General features: G+C 39.7%; 1 protein-coding gene across 4 annotated transcripts in view; it reads right to left on the bottom strand.

Annotated features, from left to right (window-relative positions):
* Nucleotides 1–2,673: 2,673 nt before the first annotated feature.
* Nucleotides 2,674–18,153, bottom strand: part of LOC146181849 (putative phosphatidate phosphatase) — a 28,086-nt gene continuing 12,606 nt past the window's right edge. The window contains exons 4-7 of one of the 4 annotated variants that reach the window (XM_084576853.1): nucleotides 17,393–17,665; nucleotides 15,429–15,611; nucleotides 6,124–6,235; nucleotides 2,674–2,890 (exon numbers count right to left, since the gene is read on the bottom strand). In XM_084576853.1, coding sequence (XP_084432979.1) covers nucleotides 2,823–2,890; nucleotides 6,124–6,235; nucleotides 15,429–15,611; nucleotides 17,393–17,665 — 636 coding nt within the window. In that variant the 3' untranslated portion in view covers nucleotides 2,674–2,822. Of the gene's footprint in view, nucleotides 2,891–5,022; nucleotides 6,236–10,493; nucleotides 13,192–15,428; nucleotides 15,612–17,392; nucleotides 17,666–18,153 lie in introns of those variants that run through there. The other 3 variants (XM_084576855.1, XM_084576854.1, XM_084576856.1) reach the window with 3 other exon arrangements.

Here is an 18,153-nt window from a genome sequence, read left to right as displayed (position 1 = left end):
GACAGAAATCACATAACAGTTTTATATAAAAACAGAAAACATCATTCCTTTGGTAAGTGTTTTCTCTACAGTGGTCACTCTCGCTTAGCACATGGAAAAGTTCTTAAACAAGGATACAGTTATTCTCTTTATTTTTTTTATTTTTCATTAATATTTTTTTTTTTTTTTTTTTTTTTTGTATGGCGTAATCCGTGCTGTTGATATTTGGTCTTTGAGTTTGCCTGTCATGCCACTTGTCTTGCCTTGAGCGGCAACCTTTTATTAAATGCTTTTGTCTTTTGGCTTGTAATATTTTGATATCTTACAGTATTGGAAATTAAGATCCATAAAGCTTTCTAAGGCATATTCAATTCACATGTACTCCCCATATGACAAAAAGTATAATTATTCATTTATTGTTTGTACATAATCTGTTATCTAATGCACAGTGTGCCAGTAAAAGCAAACTGGTTAGGCTTGACAGGACCAATGCTAATTAAGCTGTAAACAGAAAAAAGATAGCAAAAAACAAACTAAGTAAACCTAAATATAGCAGCGTATAATCATAGTGCAGACAAATTTTTTTGGATCATTCGCTTTCTGCACTCGCATTAAAACAATTTGACAACACAGTTCAATGAAATATCTACACTATCCAACTCAGCAACCAGAGTACTTATAGACACTAAGGCAAAAAATAATTTGACTGAAATTGAGAAAACTGTTGTAGTTTTTGCTGAAGGACCAGAACTTTCAACATTGTGTAATAAGAACAGACTGAGCTAACACAAGTCACAATCAATCGGAATGAACAAACACATACTTACATTGTTTAAAAATTTGTCTCTGATGTTTGATACATTTCCTATAAAAAGTCTTTCGAGGTGACAAAAGTAAATAGAACACAAATGTTTTCACGTGGGCATCTTTGAGAGATTATTCTATGCAGGCACTTGCTTCAGTTTACTCATCTATGCACACAAGGCACTCGCGGAATTAAGGCCTAACTGCAAGGAGGCAATGTGTTTGGCCATATTCTGGGGTGACTACTTCATTTATTAGAGCATTTATTATAGCAAATGTTGTATCATTACAAAAGCAAAGGCAACTGTTTCAGAATAGGGCTTATCCTCTGGGGACAGGTATTCAACTCTGCACTTAGTGTGCATTCCCAGCTTTCCAAACCACTTGCCTTAGCTCCTTTGCTAGAGAGTATGCACCATATTCCATCCAATTAAAATATGTGTAATATATTGACATTTACCACATTAATATGCGTACATGCTTCTAGATGGTGTGCTTTTCACAACAGTTTTTCCTGAGGTAGCAAAAATTTGACAGCAAATAACCGAAATGCCATTTTAGAAGAAAAAAAAAATGAAGAAAAAAATGTTTAGAATTGTGCAGCCACTGCTATCTGCACACTTCTAAATATATCGGCAATAATGCACATGCTTAAGCTAACAGTAAAAAAAAAAGAAAAAAAAAAGCTCTGATTCCCCTTGGCCTGTGCATTAGTCAGACTTAAAAAGTGACCAATGCAATGCTTTTTTTCTTTTTTTTTTTTTCAGGAAAAAGTTATGGAAAGCAAAATCAGTGGCACGCACAGTAAAAGAATTTCTATTCGACATAAATTATATGTACGATGAAAAATGCTAAAAAATAAGTGACTCATTTACTATGTTCCAAGCTGCACACAGCTATAGCTAGCGTCATAACATGGAGGCAACAAATGCAGAAACATTACTTACTTTAGCATGGCCACATCACTCCAAGCCACGAATTCAGCACGCTTGGCTCAGCGTTGTATTACAAATATCAGCCTAAGCTAAGTACAGAACTTTGCACTACTGGGATTGTACAAAGATACTATTGGACACACAACACCCTCACAAGAAAGCATTCACAATAACATGACCCTGAAGGTAAATGACAGAAATTGCAGAATGCGTGCCATGTGCTGTTATGTGAAGGGCAGATGCACCAAAAGTTATGCAGTTAGCCGATGCTAACAGTTAGTATATCAGTGTAACCTAAGCAATTCTTATTGACACTTAAAATCACTTCATGTGAGTACGAATTGTGCATTGATACTCGATTAAATTATCTTATCACCCTATATCAATGAATATGTAACATAGTGTCATGCAACAATGAAAAAGCCTGATAAATCGTTACCCACACGCGGGAGTAATCGCTGCGGTTAATATAACAACTCTGCCTGCATGACACATGCTCATTCACTTGGCATGGAATGTAGGCCAACAGTGCATGACATAATGCACATAAAATGTACCGTAAGAGCTGCAATAATGTGATAACTCCAATTCAATTTCAGTTCTCAATCTCCGTCACTGGCTTTGGCACCACTCTTTCTTATCTGACACTATAGAGTGAAAGAAAGGGTGCCAGTAAAAATGCAATGTAAAAGAATAGGATCACATGATACTGGAAGTTATATTTACCAGCCCTAGCTGAATTCCAGTTACACTTGATCACAGCTAAGGAATGATTCTACATTAAGGTCTACACCCTGAGTAGATTGCAGCAAATGTTTTGTCGAGATATAAGATTAACATTTCCTCCTTTTCTCTATACTAAAAAAAAAAAAGGGGAAAAAAATAAAGAAATCTAACACGACAGGATTTTGGCTGCCATCGTCCAACGTGCATGTTTGTTGCAAAACGGGGACAACGAAACAACATATAAAAAATTGTAACACCATTTGTTTCACAAGAAACTCGCATGGCGAAAAGGCTGCCATGGGCACATTCTTGTGAGTAGCGGTTTGTTGTGAAAAAATGATGAGATCTCGAATAATCAAGTGGTGAGACTGCAGTGGTCTACACTGATGCAACGCGAGCTGGGGATTCATGAACTTGCAAGAGTTCCTCTTCAGGGGAAGTAGTCCCTGTAGACAAGAGACATGACTTGCAGCTTCTCTCCCGGTAGTTAAACAAACAAGCAAAAACAAGGTAAGCATCATGCAGAAGTTGAGGCCTCGATGCTTCTTTCTGATTGTACACTGGGCTCTGTGTCTATGTTTGGGACACAAGACACAACTATTGCTTTCAATGGGCTGTCGCTTGTTACATCCCACTACCAACGTTTGCGACAAAACTGTGCCAATTAAGAAAACGCAATTTCCAGGCTGTGATTGATATCTGGTAAAAAAAAACAAAACAAAGGAGAGAAATGTGCACAAATACGAAAATTGGTGAAACTGCACAACTGGCAACCTTCTTTGCAAAAAAGGTATATGGGGTTCAGTGTCCTGAAGTTCTATGTGGGCTACTGCTGAGCCCACATAGGGTTAGGGCTTAATATCCCACTATAGATAATGTCTGTAAAAGCACTGATGTACTGAGACTTCTGTGGACCAAAAGGTCAAAGACATTAAAGGAATGAAAGTCAGTTTAATGCTTTATGCTATAAAATAGGTATGGGTTCCTGGCTTTGGCATACAGTAATGTGGCAATTCTTACATATTATAATTACAGCTGCATGAAAAATAAGCATATTTACAAAATATTGTGTTGTTGGCAATGAAGCATGTGCCTTTGGCTCTAGCAGCACAGATTCAGTGAGAATCTGTATTTTAAGCAAAACTGATTAACCATACAACATTGGGAAGCTTCAACTGCCTTCAAGGATGCTAGGCCTGGTAATTATTAGGCCTAGCACCACCCAGGTCTGCTGGTTACCAGGCTTAATTGAATAATTACCATGCTAGTCATGTCAAGCAAAGTACTGAGAGCTGAGAGGGTGCCAAAAATTTTTAGACATAAAAACGAATGACACACCAGATACCACTGTTCACTGCCATCAAAGCAGTCTTGGAATTTCTTTTATCACATTTTTTTAGCAGTCCAAAGCATAACGCAGAGCCCAGTGCAGGTGAGTGGCATTTATATACCCGACCTATGTATTGATTAGAAACAATGATGTTGCAGAAGCTAGAAGTTAGCCAGGAATCTCAGAGGGCACAAGTATAGATACGTATGTTAGTTGTTTACATGAAAATGAGCATAGAGTTATAATCTCCGAATGGCAAAGCTGAGAACACACCGCATCCTTTGGGTTTTTTTCAAAACTATGGTTGTTATACAAGGCGCAGACTATGGACTGATGTGGCTTCGTCACGATAAACTTAAAATTCAATATATGCATAGTTTGTGACAGCACGTGCATTCTCTAAATGTGCTACGCAGTATTTTTGCATCTATCCAAACTAAAATGCAGCTAGCACGGCTGTCGGGTTTGGGAATGCCGGGTTGTTTCGGACTGCCCTGCGTCTGAAAGCGTTCTCCACTAAAAGCTTTTTCTAAGTTGCCTACAACTGTTACCTTTGCCCTGAAAATGGGTTCCACAGTACAACATTAAATGTGATGCATGAAGATTAAAGCTTGAAGTGATGACTCCTAACACGTATGTTAATCTCATCTGTGACATTAATAAAGCAGCCTACAGTACTGAATGGCAGTGTTCAACAAGCCAACACTGCAATCTCTGCCAGTAATATGACTGCAAGTATACAGCCACAAAATAAAAGCATCTCAAAAGCCTTCGACATCACAGCTAAGATGACTGCACCATTGACTAAGCACACATTAAGTTTCTTTGATGCCAAGGCACAAACACGTTAAGGGACCAATCACCATAAGCAGCATCATCATGCACTGTAGCTACCACACCAATGCTAAAGTTACAGAGAAGTTACAGAGCTTAGCAGACCCTGAGGACATTGAGGCCCGATGGGCAGTGCTCTATTAGGCATGTCGAACAGAGCAGTGGTGAAAAACGTTGCCTAGCACCATTGTGCGTGATCACACATTCATCATTGCCAGCCTAAGTGTGCCCAGTGAGAGTAAAAGGCCGCTCCCATATCCTTGCAATTTCATAATCCTGTCCTGAATTAACCCTGATAGACTTAATCCAGCAGACACCCTAATCTCGTCCATATGCCTCGCCCTCTGCCACTCTGTAATATATGTGTCCGTCCATCTCATTTGTGTTAATCTCAAGCAGTTGCCTCTGTTGTCAGTGTGAGGGATCTTTATATTTCGTTTCATTTGTGTGTTTTCTTTTTTTTTTGTGATGACTAGTACAGTAAAGTAAGTAGGAAAAAGCTCCTTTTAACCATTTTAAGTATTGCTACTGTGCTACACTTGGCACATACGAAGACTAAGCTTGTCAAGCTTACATAGTAAATTTTACGCAACAAAAAAGGACAATATATGCATGTAAGTGTGATGAATTTCAAGTGACAATCAATCTAGTCAGGTTACTTGTAACGAAACTTCAATTCAGTGCCACAACCATAGGCTATACAAGTTAGCTGCTTTATCGTCCCAACTATAAGCGAAAAAATAAAGATGTAAGTAACTGCCATCTATTTTGAGCAACTCAAACAATATGAAGTGCAAAAGTTATGCAACAAATTGCACTGTACTACCGAAATCCTGCTATGAAATATGCACCCTATTCCGATCTCCGCACTTTTGAAAACTTTGCTTCTCTCTATGAATTAACTTCGTCAGGGCAGCTAAGACAAGTGGCTAAGTATGATATATTGCGTGCCGAAAAACTAGCAATCTTAATTTCCAAAGGTAAAAAATAATGCAAATAAGCAATATGCAAAGTAAGTGCTACCTACAAAACTCCCATGGCATGTCAACTGCGAAGGCCCTGTACAGACTCAGTACTTCATCCACGGTCACCTAAAGTACATACCACTGCTGTGTGGGTACGGGCAGTGTGTGGCAGGTTACTTCGTCCAAGGCGACTTCAGAAGCATATGACTGCGAGCTTCTACGCCTGATCTGGTTTTAGGCTTTTCGCACTGAGGTATTGCCAACTACAGTGGACACCCTGAAATTAACTTCAAACTCAAATCTCCAGTGCACGTTCTGTCTGGTGCAACCACCATTTCCCGTTATTCCCACTTAATGCTAACCGGCCTAATCCCACAGGCATTTCAACAAATTGATCCCACGAAACCCAAATGCATTGTGAAAGCACTGCTCATCGTTCCCCAGTTTGAACATCGGCCACTGTTGCCATGACTACAGTAAGCCGAAATTAGCGTATGTGCCCATTTAAGCCGTGGCACCCATTAAGGAACGCCGACATCATGAAACCTGCTTTTCAAGTGCAGAGGCGGATCTGTGCTGTATGTTGGTCTGGGAGATGCATCACTACCTCCAGGAGTCAGCATGCGACCGTAGGAGTAGAACAGCGGTGCAATGCCCCACGCCTGCAGATAAAAGGAGTGGCATAACGTCAGGTACTGTGTGGGCTCAGCTTAATCTTTATTTCTTTAGTGCAGAGTACAGCGTGCTGTATCACCCATCAGCTGAAGCAGTACTAATAGTTTAGTCTCTTTGCATTTTTTTCTCTGGTACAGTCACGTGTTCAAAATATCATCCCAAGTATGCTAGTAACATACATTCGCAGTAATCAGCCAGAACACCAGCAGTAAATACATAATTAGTCTTAACGAAATGGTTTAAAACGGAAAAGCATACTTTCGTAAAGGACTGAGTAGCCTGCTTTTCCTTCTTTTTCTTTTTTTTTTTTTTAGAACAGCGAAAGTATTTCACCACGCATGCTTTTGAACGTCTGGCCAGCTAGTCAACTTTACTGCAAGTTACCATCGGTGTTGATAGTTATACTAAGCTCGGATAACAAAAATCGGGCACACGATGCAACAAGAATACAGCTTGTACTGTTTGTGTTCTCTGGAAGTAATCATAGATTTAGGTAAACAGGAATGCTGCCATTGTTGTCTGTGACGGCCGTTCCATCACCTGCTAGTAAATGCAGACACTGAGAAAAGCTGCATGGCAGCAGTAAGGAATGGGAGCAGTTAGTCCTAGCTAGCTACATGTATTAACTAATATGCACTGCATACTGGGCCCTGTAAGTGGGAGGACAGGTTACCCTTGTTATCGAGTTGAGCTCAGGTGAGCAATGCCTCGGTGTGCAGCTGACGATGGGTACAGAAGCTTCACCTGGTGTTTCGCACCTAAGTTCATTATCGTTCATTTTTGCCCTTCCCTGTCTTACGACAGCTATTTATGTTTGCAAGGGTATATTTATTACTCTGCTATCACAAGTGCCTTTTGGTTTTGAGAAATCATCCCTAATCCTATAAAAATTCAGAAAAAAAGAAGACTCCATCTCCTTAATGTCAGTGAGAGAGGAGGCCGGTCGATAATAATAGTAAAAAAAAAAAAAAAAAAGAAAAAAAAAGAAGGTAGGGAAAAAATTGAAAAAGTTATTAAAAAAAGTGAGGTTAAATAATTATTGCGTATGCATTTGAAGTGGGAGTAGACAAACATTTTTAAAAGTTTGTTTGAGTCAGATGCTTTGCAGGTAGACAAGCAAGAAATTTAATGCATGATTTTGTTGCAAAGGGCAGGGTGGGGATTTCATGTAAATTTCACAGCTGTCAGCGGCCTTTGCAAAAGAGAGTCCATTTGGACTTGACACAAGTCCACAAGCCAACGACTGTGACAAAATATGCAGTACAGTTCTAATCCACTAGCTGTCGCAGTGAAAACTGTGAAGGAAGAAAGATACAAGATTTATGAGAAAGCTTGTGTGAAAGCACGCCTTTATTTCAAGTGCAGGCCAACTGAATGTAGGAAGTAAAGGGTAAATCCTTATTAATTCGAACCCATTAGTCTGGAAATTTGGATGGTTCAAACTGTGGCCCCAGCCCCACAAAACACTCAAAAGAAGCTCATTTATTCGGACACTGTAGGGTTGTCATGGGTTGATTTGGATGGGCTGCCAAAGTGGCACTGTGTCCAGGCATGACTTGCCTGACAACAGTGACAAGCAATCACCCAAATATTCGCTCTAAGGCCTAAATTGCACATTGAATTGTTCCCCACACCTCTCAGACATGCACACTACAGCAGGAGTGTTGGCATGTCCACAGGCTGGTAGTTTCCGGCCGCATAGCTTTATTTCCAGTTTCACCACCACCGAAGCTGCTATCAGCAGTGCATATCATCCAGCCATTTCAGCATACAGCTGCTCGCCGTTGAGAAGGAAGACTTGCTTGTTGCTTATTTTTGTTTTGTTTTGTGGCATTCTAAGCTCTTCACGTGCTGTTTGCCACTGTGTGGTGAAGCTTCCTCGCATGTGACATAACACGCAAAGGAGCTGCAGTGCTACAGTGTTTACACAGAAAGAGGCCGTAGAGTCATTTGTTTATTATAGAGCACTCTTGCTTTTGAAACTCCTGGTAGTGTGCACGAACTTGAATAAAGCTACATAGGGAACTCAATCAATGTTGTCGCACAGTATCATAGCAAAAGGAGATTACAATTCCCGGAGGGGTATCATTAATTTGTCATTCGGATAGTTGAAACATTTTTTCCCAGTCCTTTGAAAGTCCTATTTAATGGGATTTGCTGTACTTAGCTACCATATGGTAGGCCTTTGTCAACCTTTGTCAAAGCAAGCATTAGTAATGAGCCAGATTTTGCTTTTAAAAGTTTTATGGAGTTCTAGTATTGAAAAACTTTGTAGTCTGCCTCTTCACTCCCCAAAACGCCACAGTGTGCAGAGGTTCAGCCACTGGTTAACCAGGTTAATGCCACAGAGTGCCATGGCATTAACCACCGCTGCTATGTTGAAGGTCAGCATGAGATTTGGTTCATTTATATTTAAGTGCCTATGCTGAAGAAAAAAAAAAAAAAAGAAGACTACTTTTCAATACCAATGGCAATGATTAAGAGTAGCTTCCTCAACAAGGTGTACAAGTCCTCCCAAATATTTTAAGCTTGAACACGCTCATGCTGTCATGCCCTTCCCGTCACTATGAGTGCATATTGGAAGGCATGCAATACTTGAGTAAGTTGACAAAAAAACAGTGTTTTCTCTGAACACATTTTATTTGTCATCAGTTCTCTTAATTTTTTTCCAAGTTGAGGTTGGAGAAAATCAAGGCTCGAAAGGAAGTCAAATTTATCGGACATTATTTTTTTGCCTTGGCTCCGTTCAGCAGTCTTCGTTATTGCGACATCAATGTTGATTATCCTCATTTTCTTGCATACTGTGTTTTGTTTCATACTAGGTTACAGTGTAGTCGTAACAGCATGGCAATCAAAGTTGCACTGTTTATTGCACTGCTCATAACTACACTCTCTACTATCAAAATTGTTACAAACATAAACTAGCCTATTTAACATATGAACACAACAAAACAAGCATGCAGGCAATAAAGGAGCTATTAAGGCCCATAGCAAGACCATTGAAGACTGTTATTTTTTTTTAGTTATGAAAGTCTACTGTAGTTTTTGCATTGCAGGAACTGTAGTATGCACTAAGTATCAAAGCTTTTTGAGTGTCGAAGCATTCTTAAAACATGTTATGCATGAAAAAAAAATGAGATGGGGCAGTAATTTAATTCATAAGGCTTCCATGTTTTTATCAGAAAACGTGACATAATCACATGTCATACTTGAATTACTAGAGATTTTCGCACAACATATCTGGCCTGCCTGTTAATTGTGGCTGGTTTAGTTGAAAAAATGGTATTTCAATGTCTACACCAAATGCTTTTGAACTTCACTTTCTACAGACACAATAAATATGTTAAATGAAAATGAATTGTTCCTGCAGGTGACTACGACAGATCACTCCAAATATGGATTTAAGAAGTGAGCTAATGTTCCTCAATCATAAAAACGCTTAGTTTGTACCGAAGGGGTAGAGAAAAGGGGGGCTCATTAGAGTATACATATTGGAGAAGCCAACAGTCGCTAAAATCAAGAAAACCTAGGGGGCTCTTCTGTCCTCTATTTTTAGCCACAGCTAAGATAAAATAATCATAAAATCTATGCACTTTAGTATGCAAGCAGCTAGCACCTATATCTACATTAGATCCCTTTCACGCACATTGTTTCAACTGTCGCTAAAAAGGATATCAGTGCGACTTTCAAACTGTCACTGAAATGATTTGCTATAGACTCTGGTCACATGGCGCTTCTTGCAAGACTGTTCAATCTGTCCATCATGTGCACCTCATTAATAAGTAATATTACACTTATTTAATTGTTTTTCATATTACAGTCACTTCATGCCTTAGTTTCATTTTTAAAAACTGTAATTCAGATGCTGCCTTTGAGGTTTGCACATGTTGTAGTGGAATACTGCACAGCATAGTTTATGGGAGCAGTCAAACCTTACAATAAAACCTTAAAAGAAAAAAAATTCTAAAGATTCAAACCAGTTGGAGAGAAGGTGGAAGATGCCTGCTCTTAAAATACAAACAGTAAACCAGGATGGATACTTCAGCACGGTGCCAATATTTCAGCATAAACTAGATGGCCAACGTCAAGACTGAGTATCGTTGTTGAAATGATAGCAGTATATTAAAACTTGCCTTTGGTATCAGTCTCGTTTAGTTAAAATCTTTTTGCTTAAGACATGCAATCAAGCTTAGCTTGCATCATGTCTGCAATCATATAGACAATACACAGTGAAAAATGCGCCTCTTACAGTAACTTTTTTATTATCTGTAAATCAGCAGAGTGTAGACATTTATATTTCATATGATCTGTCATTGAGGACAGCTTAAGCATATATAACAGCCTTTCTAAAACTTAATAACCTGACCATAAAGAGCTACCAACATACAAACAAGGAAGTCCGAAATGAGTTGCCCTTAATGTCACTGTATACCTTCTAGATTATATCATGGCTATGATGCAGACAAGGACATAAAGAAGACATGAAGATGACCTAGCTATTGCCACTGAGGTGCCCTGACAGTAGGCATTTTGTACACAGCAGGTTTGAGTGCAAAATATAACTAGGACCTTTTATGCCTTTTTCCTTCCCCATTTAATTTAAGAAAGTGCAAGTAGCGATGACACCTTTTCAGAACCAAGCTGCCGAGAAAAGCGCACATGAATATGCAGGAACACCGGGCATTTGAGAGACCACTTTTAAAAAATTATTAAAAGAAAAATTTATTTTTAAAATGTACTCTTATTTACGGTGGGTGCAGTTTATTGTAAAACGTGTTAAATTTAGTGAAACGGTTAACTAATATTCAGATAGTGGCAATCCGGAGTAGGAGGTCACGGACATGACTGTGACATATCAGATTTTGAAAAAAAATTAATTCTCAAGCTGTGCAGCATGAGGGAAATGGGCACATTATTTTCCTGAACAAAACATGAATTGAGTGCATTAGATGCATGAAGCACAGTGGAAATGCAATAGTCCACCAATGACGTGTTGCAACGAGCGAGGTTCCAAATTCGTCCGCTCGACCTCAATAATCATTGTCCCTTAGCAATCTATCTATATCTTCATTCAAAGGTTTGATTTAATTGTTTCTCCGGGTTATATATCTTCATTCAAAGGTTTGATTTAATTTTTTCTCCGGGTTATGGATTCGGCTTCTTCGACGGTTCGTGAAGGCTCCTGATAACAACTCTCATCGCAAAAGGCAAGCCAAGCTAACAAAAGCAGGGAGGAAACATTATGAAGACAGCAAGTTCACAAGATAATGACAGTTCAGCTGTGAGAAGCAGAAGATCACTTATATGAAGAACAACAGTGACGATGACTACAGGCATCTTTTAACGTGGTGCTTTGCTTTTTGCGAGAAGAAATGCTGTGGCACTCAACACCTCACACCAAATCGTCATTTTTCACGCTTCTCCTATGTCTTCGTCTTTATATATCTGCACTATAATAAACATTATGAAAATGAAACAGAACAGTAGGTATAGCTTTGAGAGCTTTGTAAATGAGTAAAATCAGCTCCTAACCAAGCAAATTAAAAAAAAATATACATATAGAAGCACAAAATCTGAAATAGTGAAGTTCCAGCAAATAAAAGAGAATAAAATGAACAATGGTTATTAAAAGGCCTAAGACGCGAGGGAAAAACAATTCTTTCCAGTCATTTCATAATCTTTTGAAAGTAGCACTACTACTAGTCGCAGAAGAAACAGAACAGCAGCACTGTAAATAATACTTTCAATGTGACCGTTATCTTAAAGTTACCTTTTGAAGGCACGACTGTATTGCTTGCTATTTGCAGTATTGGTTCTTTCACAGGAGCTGAAGGTCTAGCTAGCATCAATGAACTTCATGCTACCTTATTACAATAGCCCTTTCTAAGCTTCAACGAGCTCTTTAAAAAGCTGTTCGTACAGCTTCCATTATAATATGTACAATACCTTTTAATTGCCTTTCATTAAGTAAGCACTTTCTATTTCTTTTGTTTATTTAACTCCTTTCCTGACACACCTGCACAAAAGTGCAGTTCACCTCGAAGCATGTGCCAAGACTGGAGAGTTTAATCACTATATCTGGCTGCTGACATTTACTCAACTTGTATTTATGATTATATGCAGCATCTCTTAGCTACACAGCACCGAACGCAACAAATTTGCAATCGTGTTGCCTTAGGCTTGCCACGCACTGCAGTTTCCCGCACACAAACAAGCCATTTATTGATGCATGGCACTAAGTTGCCTTGCAGACATTTTCGCCTTTCTTTGCCTCGCAATTTTAAAAAGATAAAAGACGAACATAATGATGAACCTAGTTACCTCAGCACCCTTCACATACTCACGGCAAAGATAAAAGACGAACACAATGTTGAACCCAGTTACTTCGGCACCTTTCACATGCTCATGCCATCTGGTGGCCGGAATTACAAACAAGTTTTGCACCTTTTGCTGCATTAGTTTCTACCACAGTCTGAGAGGTTATAATGCAGCTGGAATTTGTAAGCAAGCACAGGTATTTTTAAATCATGCCCAACAACCCATTTTGCCGTGGCTCTCGAGGCAAAAGGAAGGAAGAGAAATCTGTATGACACCCCCCTCCCCTCCCCCCAATGGTGCTTCTCTTTCCTTATGTGACATTATATGACCCTCAAAAAAAAAAAAAAAAAATCACCATGCCTCCTAACATTGCAGAAGAGAGAGAGAAAAGAAAAACAAAAACAAAAAAAGAGGTACCTAATCTTGCGCACTTCACAAGAAAACTTAGTCCCAGAAAGTAGATTCAGCCGAATGGCAGCATAGATGAAAGTAAATGCACATAACAGGTCTTCCACCTTCAGGCTGCCCCATAAGCACTTTTTTTCTCGGATATGGCGAAAGCTTCGAAATCTGGAGTCATAAACTTGGTGCGTTGGTGCCGGTCGGTGCCAAAGAACACTGCCCACTGCACAGCATGAATTTAGAAAGACGCCAGGTTAGTGTCTGCCGTAATGTTTCTCACAAATACAACTGACCTGCACAATGTCAACACCCTAGGGACCGCACATATCATCTAAACCGTACAAAATGTGATCCAAGACTAAGTAACTTGCCACTTGTATACGTATGTCATACAAAGCTCAGGTTTAGCCTCAAAAGCTTGGATTTTGGTTATCAAACCACTAAAAACAAAATTCATTCCAACACACTTAACTTTGCTCTGTACTTGGCTCAAGTTTATTCACAACAGCCACTTGAGCTTAATCTATAGTTGTGCATTATATTAACAAGGTTTCTTTGCTGAAACAAACTTATTAGAGGACATGAAAGAAATATAAAGTTTCAGGGAGGATTCAATAACAAACTAACTACGAAGCAAAATGCTCAAGAACAACAGTTACAACAGTTAGAAGCTGTTCATCATGACTTTTCAGACATAAATTCAGCCACCTTTCAGTATTGGGTAAGGAACAAATGTAACCTAATGCTGATAGACTTTGTAAGGTGCTCATGCTTTATCCATTGTTAGTTAAGGAAGCCCCATTAAGGAAAAAAGAACCTTAATTAAATCAAAACTGCTGCTCGAATTATGAGGCTTTACTTCATGCTGAAGACTTGGCAACTAAAGAAGTAAAAAAACCTTGAAATTTTTTGAAGGCAAAATATTAACGACATTAATGAAATCACAAGAGCACCTTTAAAAACTTTGAAACAAAAACTGCACACGTGTAGGTGTAAAAACAAAAAAAAATTGGAATATCAAGTAGCATCTACTTCACAAAATAAAAATCGAGGTGGGAATAGCCCTTGTGGTCAATGCATCATTAAATGCACCGCAAAACAGAGATTAGTTTTGTTAGTCATGCAGACTTACTGAAGCTAAGCATTAGTTGATCCGCAATTAAGTGCAGAGAATTCCAGGTATACGAAGAAGTCTTGCAGCTGTTCAGCACTATAGTCATTTTATTTACCAGGATACAAAAAATGGCACTTGTTCAATCCGTTGAATCTTATATCCAGATACGCCCAGCCTAATCAGATAACTATTTTTTTTACTTGATATGAGACGTCACAACTACTGTTTGCGTGTCTCGATTTTGTTTTTAATTCGTGTACAAATCACATGCAGTTATTTTTTCCCTTCGCAGGGAGTTCTGGCACGCCTTTGAGTGGTCTGTTCCATGCAACATGATGTACCACTGAAAGGTAGTGTGTACTGCTGCAGTCTTGTCATTTTTTCAACAAGACAGACACACTGTGCACGTCCAATCATTTATAACTTTTGTAGTCATAAATGCTTCACTGCTAACATGCAACATGCGGTAACACATGCCATGTTTGCCGGTGTTGATGCGACGCATCAAAGCCAACGGAAGAGCGTGGCAAGAATCGGTGCCACAAAAAGCGCCTCAATGTAAAGGTCTACATTCTGTCGCGCTGGAAGTGCCCATTCAACCATATGGCACTCTACCACTTAAGAACAATAGCATCAGAATAGCCTCTGAAAGCCAGCAACAAAAAGAAGAAGATAGTCGGTGACTAATAAGAAGCGCACGGCATCCTTGGTCAAAGCAAAGCAACTTTCAGCGTCTAATTAAGCAACAGACTTATTTCACCGAATTTTGTCACTGCTTCAACCGAACATGCTGGTAGTCGTAGTCCTTGGCATGCACTTCGCAGCGACTATGCTTGGAAGGAATCATTGTGAGAATGGAGATGGATTATAATCCAAACAGCTGTGCTTCAAGTGCAGGTTCATGAGGTGCAATTTAGTTCCTAAACAAAGCTAGTATTATTAAGAGGTTACGTTTATTATTGAAGAAATCAATCAAAGGAAATATGTGTGACATCTTTCCCTCTTACTTTACTGCCAAGAAATAATACATGCCTATAATCTCTGGAGATTCTACTCACTGGATGCACCAGAAGAAACGACAACAGGCAAAAACCCACCGTTGCGAGCCAAAATGTGCTCGATTGTGGATTTCCTTAGGCCTACTTTTTCTTTTTTTTTCGGACGGACTGCGGCAAGCTTCACACAGCAGTAACGAATTGGTGAGGACTGCACGTATCTCAGCCATCGCTCACACTGTGCGCCACATGGAATGAGCATGGTGAAATCAGTCTATTTAGTGTCCTGACAGCTTCCCCTGATGCAACCCCCAAAACGGTCACCATGCAGGCAGAAAAGAAAAAGCTCACCACGATAATGGCCACCAGGTAGCCCTGTGCAGCTCCAGCCAACACATCACTCCAGTGGTGCTTGTAGTCAGAGATGCGGGAGAGCGCAGTGTACCAGGCAAGTGAGATGAGCGCCACCTGGATGACGGTGCGAGCGGCCACTGCCACAGAGTTGCGCCACGGCAACCGCGCATGGAGGTACAGCTGCGTAAAGAAAAGGAATGGAAAAAAAGAAACAAAATACAAAACAACTTCCTACTCACTTGATGTGTACACCTGAAGGAGGTGAAATTTCTGCAGTGCGCAACTAAAATTAATGTCTATGTGTAAAATTGCCCTTCCCCCTCCCCTCATTTAACATCTTTTTGTATGTGCAGACAGCACAATTCAACATCCGTTATAACACTGCCTATATAGCCCACAGTATTTTAGGAACGGGAATCAGCGTTCGCACTGGACATCTGTCGGACGTTCGTGGGAGATCTATCGGAGGTCTGCGGACCTCCCGCGGACATCCGTATATCCATGAAAGAATGTACATCGAATGTCCACTGGGTGTACGAATAGGGCAGCTTAGTCTGCATATTTTGATTTTTCTCAATGCTTTCTGTCCCCAGATTACATTACCAGTGGGCCAAAGTAGCACTGTCATAATGTGTGTGGCACTGGTGTAAAAAGAAAAGACATCCTCCTCAGATCCAGGATGCAATTTGGGTCACAGTTTTCCTTAACCTTTCAGGATTATAAGATGAAAAGTAATATTTTCTCAATAGCACTGATTGCTTAAGATCAGTGTGGTGCATCCAATTATTGGACATAAAAATAAAAAAATGCGCAAAACATTAAAGTAAGTGCATTTATTTTAAATTACAATTTCTGCACATTCACTCTATTGTTAACTCTGATTACACTCTGAAATTAAGTTAGAATACCATAAAGTGTAGTTGTTTCTCCAGAAGATGCACCAACGCCATGTGACACTGAATTCTGCCATTCTGCAACTAAATTTTCTGAGATCTTTTGTTGAGAATTTGAACACAGTATCTGCGACACTATTGCACAGATGGCTCCAATAATTATTGTACAACAGGGTTTTATGGGAATCAATGCCTTGGCACGAGTACTGGCTCAAAAACGAATGCCCAATATATTGGATAAATGGCCATAGCCTGGCCTCAGGAGCATATGCCACACACATGCTCTTGAGGTTACCTAAACTTCATCTTGTCATGGAAAGCTAAGCTGCATTCAGGTTTTTGGTTGCTCAGGTGGAGTTCCCATAGCAGTGAAACTATGTGGGGGATGCAAATACATGCGTATACAAATTTGGCTAATGAATATTATGAAAAGAAAAGAAATGCTACTTGGATCATGTGATGCAACACTGTAACACAATGTAAATTAAGTATGCTATCGACATAATATGGGAAACAGAAAAGAATAAAATAAAATAAGAGTGCATGAAAAAAGATAATTTTGGAAATATAATATACATATAAAAGCACACTAAAACGTTATGAAGACGAATGACTCCACAAAAAAATACAAAATTGAGCATTGATGAAAACTACGTTGAGATACAGTGGAATCTCAGAGGTAACAGATCATGTGGATTTTAAAAAAATACAAATTTTATGAACTAGTATTTGTATGCATTTGTAGTCATAAGCAGTGACGTACAGCCATAAATAGATCAACGTGAATACATATTTCATACTTCTTTACGCAGGCTTTGTTCATTTTTAATAATAAAATTCCAAATGATACGAATATTGTTCACTAGCCAATGAGATTTGTATCATTAAGACTAATGTAATTAAATATATGTGATCTCTTAACCTATTACAGAATCGGCACTCTGGCCGAGGGGGTCCAGCAAGAGCACCGTAAGACTGCCTTCAAGGGTAATGTTTAATGCTCATCTCGGTGTACAAATGTTCGACCAGCTCAAGACTATGCACAAGACACTGTTCGATGCCACTCACCACAGCATACATCATGGTGTAGGCCGAGAAGGACGAGTGTCCCGACATGAAGGACAGCCGCATCTCCTTGAGCTCATGGTTTGTGGCGTTGCTGCCGCAGGTAAATTTCTCCACATAGGCATGGGGAACTTTGCACAAGGCAGTCAGGTTGCGCGGCTCGCAGAGGTCGAAGAAGTGCGGTCGCAGGCGCCCGATGGTGTACTTGGCGATGTCGGTGATCAGCTGACTTGTTGCCGCACCCAGCAGGAATACCCCAATGAGTACGTACAGGACCTGGGAAGCACAATTAAGATGCGCGCAATCATGCAAACTGCGAGTACCAACGTGCAAGAAAACATGGCATGAAGTAGAGAACGTGGTGAATGCCACTTTTCAAGATGACAGAGCGTTGGCAAAATTGCCATCTTGTTACCTTGTTGGGAATACATCAGCAGCAGTGCTCTGTGAGAAAACAAGGAACAGACATGCAGTTACAAAGTCTCAACACTTAAGGAGAGCGCACGCATTGGATATGTTTGTCATCACTGTTGATACAATGTCAATACAATATCATTACTGTCAATACAGTGTCATCATTGTCAATACAATGTCAAAACAGAGTCAGCAGTGGCTCATTTGAGCTGCCAAGACTGCTGCAGTGATTCCCATTAAGATGTAATATAGCACTTTGCAGAACTTACAGCCATGTTAAGACCAATAACGCGTGCTAGGGCTACTGAACAGCACGCTTTAGCACTTACTTTAACCAATGTTGTATGACT

The sequence above is a fragment of the Amblyomma maculatum genome, chromosome 8, assembly GCF_055883805.1.
Source record: "Amblyomma maculatum isolate TAMU_Amacu chromosome 8, ASM5588380v1, whole genome shotgun sequence".
NCBI lineage: Eukaryota > Metazoa > Arthropoda > Arachnida > Ixodida > Ixodidae > Amblyomma > Amblyomma maculatum.
This window is presented reverse-complemented; position numbering and strand designations above follow the sequence as displayed.